Source organism: Cygnus atratus, chromosome 3 (assembly GCF_013377495.2).
Source record: "Cygnus atratus isolate AKBS03 ecotype Queensland, Australia chromosome 3, CAtr_DNAZoo_HiC_assembly, whole genome shotgun sequence".
In the NCBI taxonomy this organism is placed as follows: Eukaryota; Metazoa; Chordata; class Aves; order Anseriformes; family Anatidae; genus Cygnus; species Cygnus atratus.
In genome coordinates, this window is record NC_066364.1 from 72,693,689 (window position 1) to 72,713,195 (window position 19,507).

Below are 19,507 nucleotides of genomic sequence, written 5' to 3' on the forward strand. Positions count from 1 at the left end.
ACACGTGCATTTACATTCATATAAACTTAAAAGTGTTAAAAATTAATGCAAAGCTTTTTAAAAAAATAATAAGCATGTATCAAGTCACATTTATCAACTACTAGGAAAGGAAAATTATTGTATAAATTATACATTATAAATACCATTATTCAAAAGTTAAAAAAAAAAAAAGCTATATAAAGGAAGTGGATTGCAACATAAATTACAATAAAAAATTAGTTCCAGCAACTTTGTACCTATTCTTTAAAACTGCCTTACAGTTACTTTCATAGAATTATAGAACCCTAGAATGGTTTGGGTTGGAAGGGACCTTAAAGATAATCTAATTTCAACTCCTCTGCCATGGGCGGGGACACCTCCTACCAGCCCAGGTTGCTCAAAGCCCCATCCAGCCTGGCCTTGAGCACGTCCAGGGATGGGGCACCCACAGTTTCTCTGAGCAACCTGTTCCAGTGCCTCACCACACTCAGAGTAAAGAATTTCTTTTTAATAATATTCTCATTCTACTCTCTTTTAGTGTAAAGCCATTACTCCTTGTCCTATCACTATATTCCCTGATAAAGAGTCCTCTCTCTTGCTTTCTTGGAGGCCCCCTTTAGGTACTAGAAGGCTGCTCTAAGGTCTCCTTAGAGCTTTCTCTTTTCCAGGCTGAACAACCCCAAGTCCCTCAGGCTGTCTTCATAGGAGAGGTGCTTCAGCCTTGATCATCCTCGTGGCCCTCCTCTGGACTTGTTCTAATACCTCCATGTCCTTCTTGTGCTGGGGGCCCCAGAGCTAAACACAGTACTCCAGGTGGGGTCTCACAAGTGCAGAGGGGAAGAATCATCTCCCTCGACCTGCTGGCCATGCTTATTTTGATGCAGCCCAGGATGCAATTGGCTTTCTGGGCTGCAAGCATACATTGCCAACTCACGTCGAGCTTATCAACCAACACCACCAGGTCCTTCTCATCAGGGCTGTTCTCAATATATTCTCTGCCTAGCCTTTATCTATGCTTGGGATTGCCCTGACTCAGATGCAGGACCTTGCACTTGGCCTTGTTGAATCTCATGAGGTTCACACAGGCCCACCTTTCAAGCCTGTCAGGGTCCCACTGGATGGCATCCCTTCCCTCCAGCTTGTCGACTGAACCACACAGTTTGGTGTCACTGGCAAACTCACTGAGGTTGAACTCGATTTCACTGTCCATGTCACTCACAAAGATGTTAAACAGCATAGTCCCAATACCAACTCTTGAGGAACACCACTTGTTACTGATCTCCACTTGGACATGCACATATACATTTCACATCTATATGTTTTAAAAAGAGTTTCATCTTCAAATAAATACTATGCAGATTTTCGGAGTTTTTCATTTTAAAAACAGTCCTATAACATATAATATATCTATAAACCAGTAAAAATACCATAATGAATGACCACAGAACCTAATATAGACCTTGAAAAATACTCTAATCAGCAGTTATTAAAAGAAATCCAGTCACTGACAGGCTATGTAACAATTTTCAGAAAAGTTAAAATTCTATACCAATAATAATTAGTTCAAAATATTGCTTGCATGAAACATACTGTAAAGAAAATTGAACAGAAACAATCATATTTAATGCAGGTGTTATGCAAAAATTAAGCATTGGACTTTAAATCAAAAGTATGACTTGATAAAGATTTGGGACACATTCTTCTATGTGTCAGTGATAAATACTTAAAAAGTATAAAAACTGAAGGGTTTAAATACATTATATATTGCACTGTAAGTTTTTAATAAAATGTAACTGATAATATAAGCTATTTGGTTACTTGTTAACTAAAACAAACAAACAAAAAACAAATAAAACCAACAACAACAAAAAAAAACAAGCATCTTTGGAAAAGTATTTGAGATACGCCTTGTATAAAGATTAATGACAAATACTGTTTCCTATGAGATGACCCCAAGTAACACTCGGGAAGCTATGGACAGGATTGCAAGATGCTTATTTTTCTAATATTTGGGGACAAAGCCCAGGAGGAATTGCACTTATAACTAAAAAGCTTGTAAATCCCCTGTTACATCATCCTTTATTTATTTATTTATTTATTTATTTATTTATTTATTCAGTCCTACTATTAGGGGACAAATTGAGTAACTTGTTTGTCAAACCTTTCATATTTTAGGGACCAAAGAAGAGAGTCCCTAGCCTGACTGATTGAACATACAAGAAACAGCATTATTTAGTTATAAACTAAAAGAAACAGAGAGTTTAACAAAACTTCTTTTTGCATATCATCCCTATTTGGAAGCCACCTTAATCTTCTCTGCCTTAGTATTTATACTGCAGTGTCAGTATGATTTCAGGCTTTGATTGAAAGGATATCCACCAGTGATAGAGACACACGCAGCAATCATATTATCATTTACACAGATGGTGTTATATATGTCTGTGACAACAACACTGACCACAGATCTTCAGAATTTCTGGATACAACGGACAAATCCACAATACCAAAATGTTTTAATAATATTTTTATTTGTTACTGGTGGTCTATTTAGGAGAAGAGAGCTCTCCAAGTCAAAGCTATTCTTTCTTATATATACCGCATATAGCCATTGTATATTTAAATAAAGAAAAATATGATGAGTAACTGCTTATCTGACTCATGACTACAGCTAACACTGCATGTTCTTGCCATTTCCTTAATAAGCACTACGTCATTATTCAAGCAGAAAAGTAAATGTCTAGTGGATATAACAGTGTCTATTAATATACTAAATAACTTGCCAGTGCTTTTATTATAAAAAATATTTCAGTGTTCCAAAATTTCACACAGTAACTGTATCACGGAAGCTGCCTTTTTGATTGATCTGTGCTATTCCTTTTCATTCTTAATGCCCTGCATGTCATACTCTTAAGTCTGAGTCTCTCACTGAACAGGAATTTTAAGAGGATTTACTTCTCTAAAAAATAATAGGGAGCAGGGAAACAGCTCAAGAAAGATGTATCTATAATTCAGTTAATAAAACATTTTTCACTATAGTGAGAAAATACCACCACAAATACTTCAAAATGGAACTGCTTAGTTTATAAAACTTGCTATTTAATGACATGGATAACTTATTGTTTCATTAAAAGAAGTATTTTTAAGAAGATCCTTAGTTGCTTCTAAAGAAGCAACAAGATTTATATTAGTTGACAACCTCTCTCTTAAAGACCTGTCTATAAAAATGGAAATCTTTGTATAAAAAAGGCACGTTACCATGATATATTGCCACAATATAACGGCATGATCAGTGCATCACTTTCACATAATATAGCACTAGGACAGTACTGTGAAGAGTAGGAATGGATTTAGAGAAAAGAAAAGTCATCTCAGTTTTACATACTGTGTTTACATATGCTCTAAACAGCAATGTTAGATATGTGACGACAGTTTTGAAAACAAAGCAATGTAAAGAGATTTCTTTATCTCTTTAAGCTATTCAGCAAAAGGGGCTGGGAAGAAGGCACGTAGGCCTTTCAGGGTGTTAAAACCTACATATTTAGGCAATAAGCAGTAAATGACAGCTATTTAAACTAGATATATTACAGTATTCAGTTTCTGCACATGCAAAGAGCTCACTTCCTCCTATTGAAGAAGGAAAACACAGAACAAAGTATTTCAGGAAAAGAAGGAAAGACAGCTAAACAGAGAGACATAATGCATCGTAATGGAGCCCTAAGACCTTTTATTTCAAAGCACCTCTAGATCTGAGTTAACTAACAGAATTCCATCCACGGGTTAGCTGAGAACCAGAACATTCATCGCAATAAAGTTAAATGCACAGAAAAATAGAATCATAGTAATCCTCACTGAGACATTTATACATACAGCCTGTTGAGCTTCTATGTCTGTTACTAGAAGCACAGAAAGCATAGAAAATATTTTGTCAGTCTTTGAATGAGTGATACAGACTAGTCCTATCCCTGGAACTCAGCTGAAAATTCCCCCCAGTGAGGTAATGCCACCTACAATATATCATGAGATCTCTTGCTTTGTCAAGATACGTGATTCTACCTGTGACAGCTTTGAGCTTCAGCTCTTAACTGTTCCACACTGCACTTTGAGGACAAACTTTGGGGGTCTCCAGCCAGAATACCTGTTGACTTGATCATTTACATAAATTGGAAAACACACTTTATTGTACAGAGGGAACATTGTTTCTCTATCAAAAGGAATTAAGCTAATGTTTACATGTTTAAAATCACCCAAGATTAAATTTATAAGAAGTTTATAAGAATGTAAGTAGATATCTGTTGCTATAACTCATTGATTACCCTTTTTTCCCTAGATGCAAAATTATGATCAAGTAATGCTGCAATAATGTGTAGGTCCTGCAGGACTACACAGTAAGAAAAATTACCAACATACTGTATGGTTCATTTATCCATGTGTTCTGTGGTTCATCAATTGTTAGATATTTTTGATACTAAATGTCCAATACATTTAAATGTGATATTAGTATTAATTGTTCATTGCATTTTAGATACTAAAATGCACGGCAATTCTCTTCTCCAGATTAATTAAAGATTAAATTAAGATTAATTTAACTGAGTCCTACTACCTGTCTTCAAACTATCAGTTTAGGAACCTCCCTGCTCCACATTAGCATTCCCACCCCAGGAGCTTTTGAGACAATACTCCTACAGTATGCCAACAGGGCTTTACCAAGTGGTTACCTTCCTGCTTAGCATACTGACCGAGTGCTGCCAGCTTAACTCACAGTTGTTCCTGTCACTAATCAATTAAGCCAATTGATTTTGGAGGATGGCTTTGTTGGAAGTTAAACAGAAATGCTTAAAGACTATTTTGTACATTCAGCTTGAGATGTACTTCATACCTCTTAATCTCTACTAAAGAAGTCTGTTCCCTTTCTCCCATCTCACAAGAATGTAAGACAGCTTTTTTATTATTACTATTTTTATTTTTTTTAAATTTCCATACGATTCTTTTGACACTTGCACAAACATATGCACTGGGGGATGTCCTCTCTAGTGCTAAATTGCAAGTTTCCCCAGACACATCATAATATAGAAGACATTCCTGCAGCCTCTAAAGAAACAAGATTTCATTTAAGATGCCTTCATCAGATACTATCTGATTTCTAGTGGATTCTCATGTGTTATTCAGTGAAGGATCCAAATACTCCAGGAAATAGTTGGGCTATTATCTCTACTTCTCCAGTCCATAACTCAGATTCTTGAACTACTGTGTACTGGTGCAGGAGGTAATCAAGCCTGTAGTTCCACCATGTTAATGGTATATATGATAACAGATGAGAAGCATCCTGTAGTCTGGAGATCTGACCGACATGATAGACCAATAAATATCTCAGAAACAGATGTAACTCAGTTTCAGGAGTTTTAATCACATCATCCGTTCAGATTTTCTTTTCTGAGAATAAGATATGTTCTTGATAACACGAATGAATGAAAATACTGAATGAAAAAATAGAAAGCCATTCAGCCGAAGAAAGAGATTTCAGTACCTGGACTTCAGAGGTCTAGAGGAGAACGGGGATAGTAAAATGAGATATAGAAAGAGATCAAGGAGAATTGGCAGAATGAAAGCTCTTGTTACAGATGACAATACTTAATGAAGCTATTTCATGTATCTCCAGTTGCTGGTCAAACGCATAGTGACTGGGAAATTGAAAATCACCTTTTTGCTGCCTATTCAAAAGGTACTCTACTTCTTTGTGCCTGGATGGCAGAAATAAAATGTATTTATTCACATTCATACTGCTAAATTAAGTACACCTGAAAAAGTCCCTATTACAGCTTAAGAAACAGAATGTGGAAGACAGGTAACATTTCTGTTTGAAACAAAAATTTGGCATCTCTGTTTCATAATGGTTGAGGTTTTAAAGAAGATATTGCTCAAGATAGGCCAAAGATCAGCTCAGCTATGGCCAGTGTTATGTTCCAATCAAGTTAAAAATCGCTGTGGACAATGTTACAGCATGGTTTAGAAACCAGTACAAGAAAACTATAGTAATTCACAACAAATTGGGTAACTTGAGATGTAAAATTAAAATATCCATAATCACTAATATGCATGAAATCTTGAATTCAGGTCTTGCCCTTGCACAGCTGAAGATAGTGGAGATTTTGCTACTTATTGCATTACTATTAGCATAAGCACAACATTCTTTTCAAGAAACTAAAATCTTCTTAGGAGAAGTCCCTGACAATGTTAATCAGGGTCCTCAGCTGGCCATATTTACAGTTCTGATTTTATCAACGTTTGCTTCAGCTACTTCAAAAAAAAAAATTGTGAAGGCTGAGAATGGTTACAGTAGATAAAAATTCTGATGCCAAGTGGTGTAGCTTTGAACCAGAAACCAACTGATTGTTGGTTGCCAGGTGCAGTTTTCTTCCAGTTATATATACTGGGTATTTTGTTGTTGTTGTTGTGTGGCAAAGCTAAAGAAAGAAGAATGGTGAAGTAAAAGAGGAATCAGAGCTTCAGATACTTTGGATGGTCAAGTGAACTTCTGATCTCCTGTGCAACATGTGCCAGGTGACCCTGCTTGGCAGGAGGTTTGGACCAGATGATCTCCAGAGGTCCCTTCCAACCTCAACCATTCTGTGGTTCTGTGATTCTGTGATCTGTGTTTAAATTTTGGCTAAACCATTTTCATACCAAATACACAATAAAATAATGTCAGCCAGCACTGGAAACCAGGACAGAGAGCTTTATCATAAAATCCTTGATAAATGGTGCAGTGTTACATGAAGCTGAACACCAGTGAACATAATACATAGTGAACAGACTCAACACTATGATATCCTGCTGTTGCCCCCACCCCACTCTACACTCCAAGCCCTCATCCCCACAACCATAAGTTTCTTCCTTTTTTGTACTCCCTGTCTTTTGACAGGTAAATGGCAAGAGCCATAAAACTGACTGTTGCACCAGTAGGGCATCATAGAAGCTTGGACAGAGAACACTAGTGCTCAGCAAATATTTTGGCTCTTGGAGTTCCTTGGGACACTTTGCTCCAGGATGCAGCTGCCACTTTTGATTTCTTAATCTTTGTTTTGCTGAGTGGGAGGGTAGCTAAAAGATAAGAATATACAAAATATATATATTCATATATATATATATATATATACATATATATATATATTTACAAATCTGTGGACCATATGGGCTTGCATATAAAGTGGAAGTTTAGTTACAAGTAATCTACTCCAGAAATGCAGAAAGCATTGCAGGTAGAGGGACTGCCAACGGTAAATCTGAAGCATTCAGCTGCAAATACCAGTTATAGAAGCAGTTGGATATAACTGCTAAATCAGAATCTGACATGTTCTCAAGGTCAAAGACCTCACACTGAATACCCACATAGATGTCAACAGTACAGACAAGCTTATAGGATACAGTTTCAGGTGTATCAGTGAAAACAAAAATTAATGCTTTTTTGAACTAGCATTCAAAAATGCTAGTTTAGAATATTAAGGTTAAACATTAAATATCAGCTTCCAGACCCTTGATACCTCATTAAAGAAACTGTGATTCTGACACAGTATTTCTCAAAAAATGATGCTACAGCAGATATAATCCAGTTCAGAAATACTCCAGACAGTTTCACATGCAGGCCACTGCATCATTCTGTCTAATAAGTGGAAGGCAAATGAAGGAAGACAACATTTCTTCATTTTTTTTTCCTCAGTTTGATAATATGATCACAAATGCTCCCACCTCAATCCAGTTTTCTCTTAAAATTAAAGTCTAACCAATGTTAGTAGGTGCCATAGAATACCAACATACAGAAACATGTAGAAAATATTTAATAACTAGATAAGACAATGGTTGTTTGCAAGGGTGGATCTCCATTCTGTTTCACAGGGGTAATAAGCTTAGCTGGTAGGCATAATGCAGGCAGTACACTCACAAGAAGAATGCATAAGCACAAGCAAGGTTTAATCACAGGGTTCAACATAGCTTAGAGTAGGGAAAAAAAACTACACTGAGGAATTTTTGGAAATCTACATAAAACTGATAGAATCTCAGGTGTTGTGATCAGGTATTCTCAAACAAACAAACAAAAAAAAACACAACAACAAACAAACAACAAAGAAAAAAAAAGAAAGAAAATAAAACCTTGACAAAACAAAAGATGAAGAAAACAACTGAAATCCTCTTGCATTCAGAGTTGGCAGTCTCTGGCTCTGAAAAGGAGCCTGCATGGACATGCAGGCCTTAGCATCTCCAACAACAATCACCCAGAAAGCAATGGAAATGTGAAACCTTCACTTTAAAAAAGCTGAGGGCAAAATTGTAAAGACTTTTTGGCAAAGCAATGCAAGAGACTGCACTGAGTTTTATTCTGCTTTTCTGTGAATAAGAATTAAATCTTTTGAATGAACTGCCCATTATCCTGCCACAACCATTATTTTCTTTTTAAAGAAAAGAGAGAGAGAGAGAATTGTCTTCTGCCAAATGCAATGATCTTTTTCTTTCACAGAAGTTTGAATTTAGTACCATTGAAGCTATTTTTCTTTATAAAGAGAGAACAGGGTAAGTTTTGTATGGCTATTTTTAATCTTCTAGTATCAATAGAATTTATTAAACTATCTGTTCCATGTAATTAATTTCTGTAGATCAAGCTGTTCTAATAGGCCTGTTCTCCCTCTTTTCTTGCTGTGTGCACAGAACTCCCAATGACATTAATGAAACTCAAGCATGTGATTTGAGAGAAGAATATGTCTCATGTCATGTTGAGCAGAAAGAGTTTGTCATAGAAACCACATGCAAACACTAAGCCTCACAGTAGTGGAAACTACTGGTTTTTAATCACATTTAAACAAAGCATTTTTTCATGTGTGCCTCATAATTGGACTCTTTCTGTTAAAAAATAATCACAATGCATCTCTATTGCGGTGTTTCCACATAGGAAAGGTGCTTTTGAAGTGCTATTTTCCTATTTTTCTCTGTAGCATCAATAATTAATTCATGCCAGCAATTGTTTTGGAAAACACAACATGAATAGTTTTGTTTAATAAACACAGAACATTTTCGACCCACAAATGTCACCTCCAGCTGATGGCATAAAGATGCAAATTCTGCATTTGCAGAAGAAAGTCCATCTATGCTGTCACCCATTAAAAAAAAAAAATACATTCCAAGGACACAGCAGTGTTCCCACCCTACCCCTGAGACACAGGGGAGTTAGAAAATGTTATCAGCTTCAATTAACATGAAAGGGCCCTTAAAAACAATAAAGTAATTAGACACGTTCATGAGAGATAATTATGTCATGTAAGGATGAGCATTCCCAGAAGTGCTTTTGGCTCCATTAGAAAAGAACATTTCTCCTCTCAAATGAATTTCACAGACATGCAAGGTGTGGGAAAATGGCACTGTTCTCATCAGTGTTAAAAGCATATGATACGAATGAGGTCTCCAGCATGGCACTGACAGCAATAAATTATCAACTGTGTGTTCTGTTTTCTGAAATGGACTCAATTTATCATTTTATTGAAAAGGTTCCATTATGCTAATGTCTTATAAATTCACTTTTGGCTGTTGCTCGAAGGTGAAGAGGGGATATCAATTTTTATATGGAGAACTTGGAAGTATTGCAGCAGTGAGCTGTCAAGGGTTAATAACCCTATCAGGAGATGCAATACACGTACGAACAAACTTCCAAGGACGTTGTAATGACAATTTTTTTATAACGCTACTGGAAGCAGAATAACCAGAATACTTTTCTTAAGCTTAGCTATTTTAAAAGAAGTTTTGACAGAATTAGGAACAGTTAATTGGTGGGGTGAAAACTCTCCCTCTGTTCTCCAATTATAACCCATGAATTGACATTCGAGATTGTTTAGGAAGTGCTGTTTCAAAGAAGGTCAAATTAAGGAACGCCATTATTGTTCTTGTCAACTTACCCAGACAGTAGACATGAAGGATAATCAGACGGGTGATTACTCGCAAAAAGAAATTCTCCTCTAAATATAACATTATACAATATGGACACTTGCTTTCTTTTGGATACAAAACAGGTAAGTATTGAAAAAGGAGAACTAGATTGAGATAGACAATTGGTTTGATCTCGTAGAACAGCTCTTTTCTGCCTGAGATGTGACTTGTATCCACAAAACCTCTTCTATGCTGTGCATCAAAAATAGAGTATTGTTTCAGAAACATTATGATGCTATGAATAACTTTTAACTGGAAGCACTTTCTTATGGACTTATATGCCCTTACCTCCAAACATAGTAATATAGTATCCACCAGTAAAATACAGCAGCTAATCAAGAGGCGAAATTTAACATATATACAGATAGGATTTTAGTATATATTAGCAGCTGAAAATGAGTAAGTGTAGCTAGATCACCATGACCATTATCTCCATTGGTCACCAATAAATACCATTCTGGATTTCAGAGCTTCAAACATGGATCACAGTTTGAGAACTTCTGCAATGCAACATTTGCCAATCAGTTTGGAAACTCATTAAAAACTTCAAAGAAGTTCTCATTCAGTACAGAGCAAATATTTAGTGAGATTGATTTAAAATGAAATGTAATCTCACTGCACTATATAAAAAGAGTATATGAAGAGTTTATGGTCATACTCTTCTCTTAGTACACACCTGGATTTTCCTACTTCAGATGCACATACTCAAAATATAGTTACCTCTGAAAAGCATATTGTAACATCGTGATGACACATTCAGGCACAATGCATAAGCATTTTGTGTTAAATATATGATATCAGTGTGATCACCAAAGGGATAAAGAAAGATGTGTATAGTTACGCACAGGAGGCATCCAAGGGACAAAAGGTTGCAAAACAAAACAAAGAAGCACACGATACTGCAAATGGGCAGAACACCTTGCAGGTATGGAATACCCAGGAAGGGTAAGCAGTAAGGGATGTCCCTTTTGTTAAGTGAACAAATTGTATAAAAACATCAAGCATGTGCAAGAAAGATGGAGAGGAAGGAAAACAATTCTAGTTCTGTTCCAGAATCTCTTGACAAAGAGATTTCAGGCCTGATCATCTCAATTTCGGTGATTACAAGGCACATAAGCATCAGCTCCATGGTATTGTATACTGACAGAAAATTTAGGATATATGTTCTAACAGTTTGTTTTGTATATGTAATGAATCCATGGTGCTAATTATTAACAATGTGCTGGAGATAACCAAAATGAGCAGTTAATGCATGAACTCTGTAAAGTTTTCTTTTAAAGTTTAAAATATGCCTTATTTATCAGTCTTCTAAATATTCCATCACAATGATTTCTGCTCAGTTTCAACTGAATTGTACATACAGTATATTCACCCAGTGTGTAATGAAGACAAATGCAGCCATGCTTCCCAGAAAGTATTTGTCAAAATCAGGACTAGTACATTATTGCTGAGTTGGTACTTTGTTCTGCTTTTCTAAAATAAGTAAATTAGTTCCTTTCCTCTTCAGGATATAGATTGATCCTCAAATTGATTTTGCATTTCATATTTAAAAGTTTGTAAAACAATGCATTTTAAAAACTCTGAATCAAATGTAGACTAAATCACAATATGCAGCATAATGCATTTTCATTTCCATCAAAAGTGGTTTAACCCTAATACAAAAGTAAACTCTCAGTGCACCAAATCTGAAAATACCATAGTAACCTAAATTGTTACTTAAAAGTGTCTACTGAAACAATACATTGGTTGCATATGAAATAATTTATTACTCCTTCTTGTACAGCAATATGAATCTTATTCAAATGAATGTCTGTCTAAAGAACTACTCTAGGAACGTCACCACGTTTAAATGCTGTATTAATATTTCAAGACATTTAAGAAAGGTTGGTGTAAGTACTCTGATCACTTGTTTTTAGAACAAGATTTGGATAACTCTGGAAAAAAAAGGACCTAATTACACAATGCAAATTAAACAGTACCCTCCTCAAACTATTGATTTACAATACAAAGGATCTAAAGTACATTTAATTCATTAGTTTATTTTATAATTAATCCATGAATGATTTGTACAAAGATGCCATGGGAAAAAATCTTTACACTGATTAATTTCCCACTTAAAAATGCAGCTAAATTAAAGCAGAGAAATTTGAGGAATACTTTTCTTTTTTTCTAAGGGAAGAGTAAATTTGTAGACATTTAGTTTCATGATGCAGCAAAGCAAAATTAGGTCATGGGAAAGTAGGCTCATTGTTGCACTTGTCTTAGTTTTGTCTAGTTCAGTTGCTAAACACTTACAGAGCTCCATGTCTGAGAGTATCAATACAGATGCTCTTGTGGTGCTGGAGGCCATTTTGGATGGATCAGTGCTCACATTTTGATGGCATTCTCAAAAAGAGGATAAGAAAAAGCTGCAACTGTACTTTTCATTCTAGGGGTATTCAGTCTAAAGCCACATTAAAATGGGGAGGTGGAGATGTACATCATCCTGTTCCCTGATCTGGAATTAATTTGACAGTGTAAGTTTTAGAAAAAATGTTAAGTAATTTTAAAATACTTCAGGAGCTCATTTACTCATTTACTTCAAACAAACCCAACACAAAAAATCTTATCCTCTTAGGCTTTTTGATTAAGAGAATCATAATAAAAAATAATATCAATTACAGAGCACAGAAATGTCAATGTACTATCAACAGAATACTATTTAAAAAGCGTTCATACACTGTCGGCAATACCCTCAGTTAATATTTATTTAATTTTTTATTTCATCAGAGCTTTTCTTGGAAGTATGCACAGTTCTTACTACCAAACCCTAAGTTCTGTATTTTCCTTCTAAAAGTTTCTGCCTGTGTCTTTCACATAACGGATTTTACATAGACCTGAAAAGAGTTTATCACTTCATGTTTTTAAACACTAACAACACTGAGGTTTTGCTAATGACCCTTTTACCTGCCCTAACTTGTATTTGTATTATATGCAAGGACAGCAGGTTTTAACCAGTGTTAAGTTTTGGCAAAGCATTTTGTTAACTAGGTGGAAGAGAATCAATTGCTCTTTTTGCTAGAATTTACAGCTTGGCCCACCTAAGTCAATATATACCAGTAGCTTATTTACTCTTCTGTGAAAAAAGGAAACATAAGGCGACAGAGAAGAATTGCATGCAAGTATTTTTAAAAGGCTAGCTAAAGAACAGCAGCACATGCTAGGGAACTGACCTGATAAGTGTTATTTAAAAGTTGTAAAGAGAAAGAGCTGAATAATGACAAGTACATTTAATAGATCCAGACAAAATAATAAAACCATTTATAATGGATTAACCCAGGAATTAAGTAGATAACAACATCAGTATAAGCTTACAGAAAACAAATGTTGTCAGACTAACTTGTTTTGTTTTTGTTTTTGCTTTTTGAGGTTATGAATTTGCTTGACATAAATAAATAAATAAATAAAAGCCTGTATTTATTTTTAAATGGTCAAATATGGAGAATTCACTATCAGCCAGGATAATTTACATCAGTGGTTAATTTCCTGGCAACTTAAAATACATGTGTGTTATTTATATTCAACGGCTTTCAGTTACAGTGAAAGCTTAAACCCCGAAATGTCTTATAAGATCAAAGATTCCCCTGTTATCATATTTTCACTCCCATGGACATCACATGATTATACCATGTATGAGCCAATCATGACCTGCCCTTTTGTATTTTTCTTGTGACTCTTCACTTGAACCATTTAACAGGTTTTTTTCAGCAGCTTTCCTGAAGTTTAGACATCAAAATGGTGCATTGCATTCCAGCTGTAGCAATTCAAGTGCCAGAAGCAGAGGTAAAGCATACTTCCCACTCCACCCAGAGTTTCCTGTTTATACACCCAAACATCGCATTTGTTTCTTGGACCCACGATCATGATGCATGCCTATATTCAGCTGATGGGCCATAGGAACCCTTATGTTTTTCAGATTCAGTGTTTCTCAGGCCACCTTGTTCATTTATTTACAGATATGCAACTATTATGGATCATTGTCTTTTTTGCTTATATCTTGTTTATCAAAGTACTGTGTCTGAGATATTGGGCAGATTCTAAATTAGATGAGGGTGAAGTAGGATGAAAGTCCTGTGCTGAGATTTTTTCACATGCTCATTAGAAATCATGCAAGGTGTTATTCATCAGACAGAAAAAAAACGCATTGCTATTACATTTGTCTGAAAAGAGAGGAAGCATGGAAATCCTTGATCCAGAGATTATTTATATCGATTTTTATATTTTTTTCAGCCTGTTAAGGACTATCAAACTTCTGAATTTCTCATGGACAAACGTGTTTTGTACATTAAAAACACAATATTTATAAGATGGTTCTCCAGGCAAATCAAGGATTGCTTTCATTACTCACCACTAAGGTGAGGGGCGAGCAGGGAAGAGGATGTCCTGTTGTGTTCTCAGATAATGACCCTTATCTGAGACAGGATGCTAGGCTATAAGGGCTTTTGTCTGATCAAATGCAGCAGTTTATAGTACATAAGTGCCTATACTACATAAGTGTACTTACATAATAGCAGTACAATATAACAAGAGTTCTCTCTCCTGGATTCTCTGATACAATTCTACAATTTGAACTCCATGTATTCAATTCAAATACTTTAAAAATACTATTTTTTCACTCAAAAGCTGAAAAAAAGCTTCTAAGAGAAGCTTTTATTATGCAAAAGTTATGCACAAAATTTTGTCCTTATAATTCAAAGGTGGGCAAAATAAAACAAAAGCAGGGCAAGGGTTATAGTGTCAGCATCCTATGGTAACAAACAGAAATACCTTAGACTTCTGAAATAGATGTGGCCTCTTACCAGTTACTGCTACAATTAAATAATAGTTGTGTAGCTTGTTAGACTAAATAATAATCAATTAATCAATCCTCTGCCTCTAAACTGTAGGTTTAAATTTGCCTTCCATTCATTGTGTGTGATCTCTCACACAGAAAAAGATAATGCTTGGTTTTACTGGATAGGTTTCTATTTTAGGTAAATCACCACAACAGCCATCCACCTTCTAAAAGAACAGCTTTATAAGTATCATTGAAAGTGGCAGTGGTGGCATATGCAGCCCTCAGCCACTCATTTCCACTACTGTTACTCATCACAGTTGTGTCAAGACAAATACTTGCTACACAGTAAAGTTGACTGAAAAACTCATGATTTATCTTTTCTTTCTTTTTTTTTTTTTTTTCTTGATGGATCATTTTAAACCTAGACTAGTCCTTACTTCAATGAATTTTATGACTACAAACTAACCCACGCCAAGTCCTGGTAACAACAAAACCATAAAAATCCTCCATATTGAACAAAAGTGGTAGAGCAGAGCAGAGGCAAGGTCAAGTATTCATTGTGAGAGTCATAACAAGCCAAGGAGAAGATAACAGGCCTTTAAAAAATACTTGTTACTAATATCCTTCCAGGCAGAACTGTCAGTCATTATAGGTGGCTCTTCTTTTTTTTTTCTTTTTTTTTTTCCAGTATGACAAAAAAATCTGTTTAACTTAATCAGAGATAAAACTAGTCCACATATACTCTCAAAATTTATTTTTTTTTCTCACAGCTGTCATTCTGCTATGAAAACATTTGCTGCAACAGAAGATGCCTATCAGTTGGTACTTCTCTTCACAGAATTTGTAAAGTCCGGGAAAAATGCACTACATTAGCAAATTTTAAAATGCCTTACAGATATATAAAATATTCTGTAAAGTCAAACACAACCATTAAGTCCACGTAAATATCATGTGCTTTAGTGAAAAAATAAATAAGTAGCGTTAAGAAGCTCACACGTTTGCCTTGACTTAGATGGTAGGCCCAGCCTGAAACTCTGTCCCCAGCTTACCAGATTTAAATTGGAATGCACCCCTTTTATCTCATTATTCATGCAGAATGTGAGATATGGATCATTAAGCTGGGCACTAATTTGTTCGTAAACTGCACTCATTCATCATTACTTGGCAGTGAAAGGTTGATCAAGTCAGTTGTGGAGCATTTCTCTGACCCTCCCATGAATAGTATATTTTCTGCATGAGTTACTTAAAAAAATCTCTAAAAATTATTTTAATAGTTTTAGCAGCTGTTATGTTAAGCATGACTATTTTTGTGTTCAGTTTAGTCACAGAGATATCTCTGTGTCATATTTACAGATTATCTTCCCTTCTCTGGACCTATATGTTTGGTATTATCTTCCACACCACGTATAAGGGGTATTTTGTATATTGTTCTTTCCAAAAAGACATCTTTGATGGACTGTTACCACAAATCACTACTCAGAGCCTGGTATTCCACAGAATGATGTTTCTTCATTAGGGACAACACAGTTTTCAGTGTTAGTCAGACTGTGTGCGTAGGAGGGGGTTACTCTGAGAAGATCAAAGTAGTAGCTAAGATATTCTTATATTTCCTTCTGACTGGGACACATCTCTCCAAAACCATTTTAAATATTACAGCACAATCCATTTGCCACACTTAACTTATGCCTCAGATGATTGCTCACGATGAAGAAAAAATATGATCAATAATAATTTGGTGGGCGAAGAACTACTCAAATCCACAGTATGAATCATCATCATATTTCGTACCAGCTATGTTTTTATGAATAGGAATCCCATTGTATAGGAATATTTTTATAAAGTGTACGGGTATGAAGACATTACAACAGATTGGGAATTCAACACATTTCCAATGTAAAAGTTGCCCAACATTCTAGTTATGGAAACTTCTGTTATGGAAATTTTAGAGGGACTATTTTTTGCTTGCTCATAGACCTCTTTGTTTTTGTTTGTGTGTGTGTGTGTGTGGTTTCTTTTTTCTTCCAGCTTATTTATAAAAATATTAGCATATTACAAGTTAGAGATAGGACCAACACAAGAAATCACTGAGTTTATCCACTAAGCAAAATTATTTTGCTAGAAGAAGCGTCAGATGCTTATCACCTCTTAATATAGTTGCTTTTTTCTAAAAAAAAAAAAAAAAGGAAAAAAAAGCCAAAAGAAACCACACATTATGTTTTTTCCTCTGTAGTATACAAGTGTTCACACTAAGAAACTTACAAATTTGGGTCTGTGTATTGAAATGTACCAAACTGCTGAATTACCTGATTTTTCAGAAGGAAGAGAAATGCTGGGTTTTGTAGTATCCAGAATAACAGCCAACCCTGCAGACAGTGAAGGGAGGATGCTGGAACTGAGATCTATGCGAGTTAGACTTTCAGATTCTCTTTCCAAGGTTTTTAGAATGCCTCCAGAATGCTTATTTTCTGCCTCATCGTTCTTCTGACTGCTCTTCTGTGGACTCTGAACAATATGAACGATACTCTGCTGGGTCAGGTCACAATTCTGCAACACAAAACCAAAATCCCAATAATTAATAAAACAGACAATTGTGGCATAAGGGGCAAAATCTCTCTATCTCCGATTTGTTATTTTTTAAATGGTCTCTAAGCCTTTTTGTGTAGAATTTCAGTGTGCAGTAATGGAGTTTAAAGGAAAGTGACAAGTGTAAATTGCTAGAATTAGGATCACTTGCATTGGCAAAAGGGTCACAACACTTACAAAAATTCTAAACATTTAACAAGCAAATGGTGGACCAGAGCCAACAGCTCTAAATAAGTCTGGTTTATTGGCACAAAGTAAAAACTCCAGAGAGAACACTATTAAATCAAGTGTTAAGTGTATTCAACACTTAGAATGCATTTGTACAGATAATGCTCATACACAGTCTTCATATAGTAGTTTACGGTCAATTTGACAGTCACAAAGAGTTCATGACCAAGCTTCTCCAAAGCGTCTTTGTAAACAGAAACAGGGATGATGATGCTACTGATGAAAACCGATACCTATTTCTTCTCTTTAATGTAATTTTCAATCTAAGTCTGTGTTTAGATGTCATGTTTGCTCTAGTCTTTTCTGGCAAAATAACAGGATTGTTAAATATTAGCCCAAGAGGTCTCACATATGCACAAGTACTTCCTCATTCTCAGTTCTCATAAGAGAGAGACTTACGGGGAGGGACTATATATCAGGGAGTGTAGTGATAGGACAAGGAGTAATGGCTTTAAACTAAAAAAAATGTAGATTTCGATTAGATATATGTAAAAAATTCTTTACTCAGATAGTGGTGAGGCACTGGAAGAGGTTGCCCAGAGAAGTTGTGGATGTGTTCAAGAACAGGTTGGATGGGGCTTTGAGCAACCTGGTCTAGTGGGAGGTGTCCTTGCCCATGGAAGGGGGTTGGAATGAGACGATCTTTAAGGTCCCTTCCCACCCAAACCATTCCGTGCTTCTATGATTCTGACCCTTAGTCAGTCCTTAGAGATCTTATGTCTTAGAAAAAAGCAAGCTGAATAAGGATCCTGTGAAAGATTTATCTATGATAAGTCAGGATAGAAGTCACATTTTACTTGGTGTTTTCCAAACACAGAATAGGAATGCAAAATGTTACTTTAGAACTAGCAATTACAGAGCTTTCAGTTGACCTATAATTAATGAGGGGCTTTCAAGAAGGACTTGCATTGATCCTTCCGCAGCACATCTTGAAGCAAAAATTGTTCTATTTTGGGTGATACCTCCTGGTGATCCAAACCTAATTTTCCACTGTGGTGAGTGAACCACATATAAATGTCAACCTACACAGAAATAAGCTTGAAATTCCCTCAAGAAAATACATTTCTAACTGTTCTCAGCATCATTAGGTTGGTGATGTCTACGCTGAAACATCAAGAAAGATAGCAGAATACATTTTGGAGGAACAGAAAGAAAAAAAAAAAGAAGCATTTGTCTACATATCTAGAAAATAATTTTGATTTTTTTAAATAGTTTGTATTTGCAATTATTACATTCACACTTAATTGCAAAAGATTCCTCTACAGACATTTTAGTACTGTTTATAGCTTTCTGTCCCACCTTCTCTTCTATCACTTTTTATCTCCTGGTCTCATAATTTCTGTTTACTGGTTTTACTTCACACAGTCTAGTACATTATTACCCCGTGCTTCCCCCTCCACCTTTTCATTCTTATGTAATGCAGTTCTAAAAGGTGAAAATCTGTTTTTTAACTTGAATTTTCAATAACATACTCTTCCCTTAGTGAAGCAGTAATCATCCAGTAGAGATTTTTCAGAGCAAGGACTCTGCAGACTTAATATTCAAATAAAATAGCTGTTAGATTTAAATATTATGTTGACATTAAAGGTTTCCTTTATGTACAACTTGTTGTCTCTAACATTTTCATAATATCCACTTAAATAGATTAATAATTTTATTCATTAACACAAAATCAAAACTCCATTGTCACTCTAAAACTTCTCCAACACAGAATACTGCATAATATTAGAGTATGGAAATTAATAACCTATGAGAAATTAATAATGAAATTAATAACCTAAGAGAATGAGGAGCTCCAAAGTAGTTTGCTCAGTTACAGCTGGAAATACAAAGGGAAATAGGTATATATGAAAACTTGCAACCTTGAAAACCCCTTATCAACTGTCAGTCAGTCAAACCATGTTTTAATGAGCATCTCTTCTGGCAGTTTAGATT

At 35.4% G+C, this 19,507-nt stretch overlaps 1 protein-coding gene across 1 annotated transcript in view; it reads right to left on the reverse strand.

Annotated features, from left to right (window-relative positions):
• Positions 1-19,507, reverse strand: part of PRKN (parkin RBR E3 ubiquitin protein ligase) — a 758,163-nt gene that overhangs the window by 494,912 nt on the left and 243,744 nt on the right. The window contains exon 3 of the mRNA XM_050709867.1: positions 17,065-17,305. Coding sequence (XP_050565824.1) covers positions 17,065-17,305 — 241 coding nt within the window. The remainder of the gene's footprint in view (positions 1-17,064; positions 17,306-19,507) is intronic.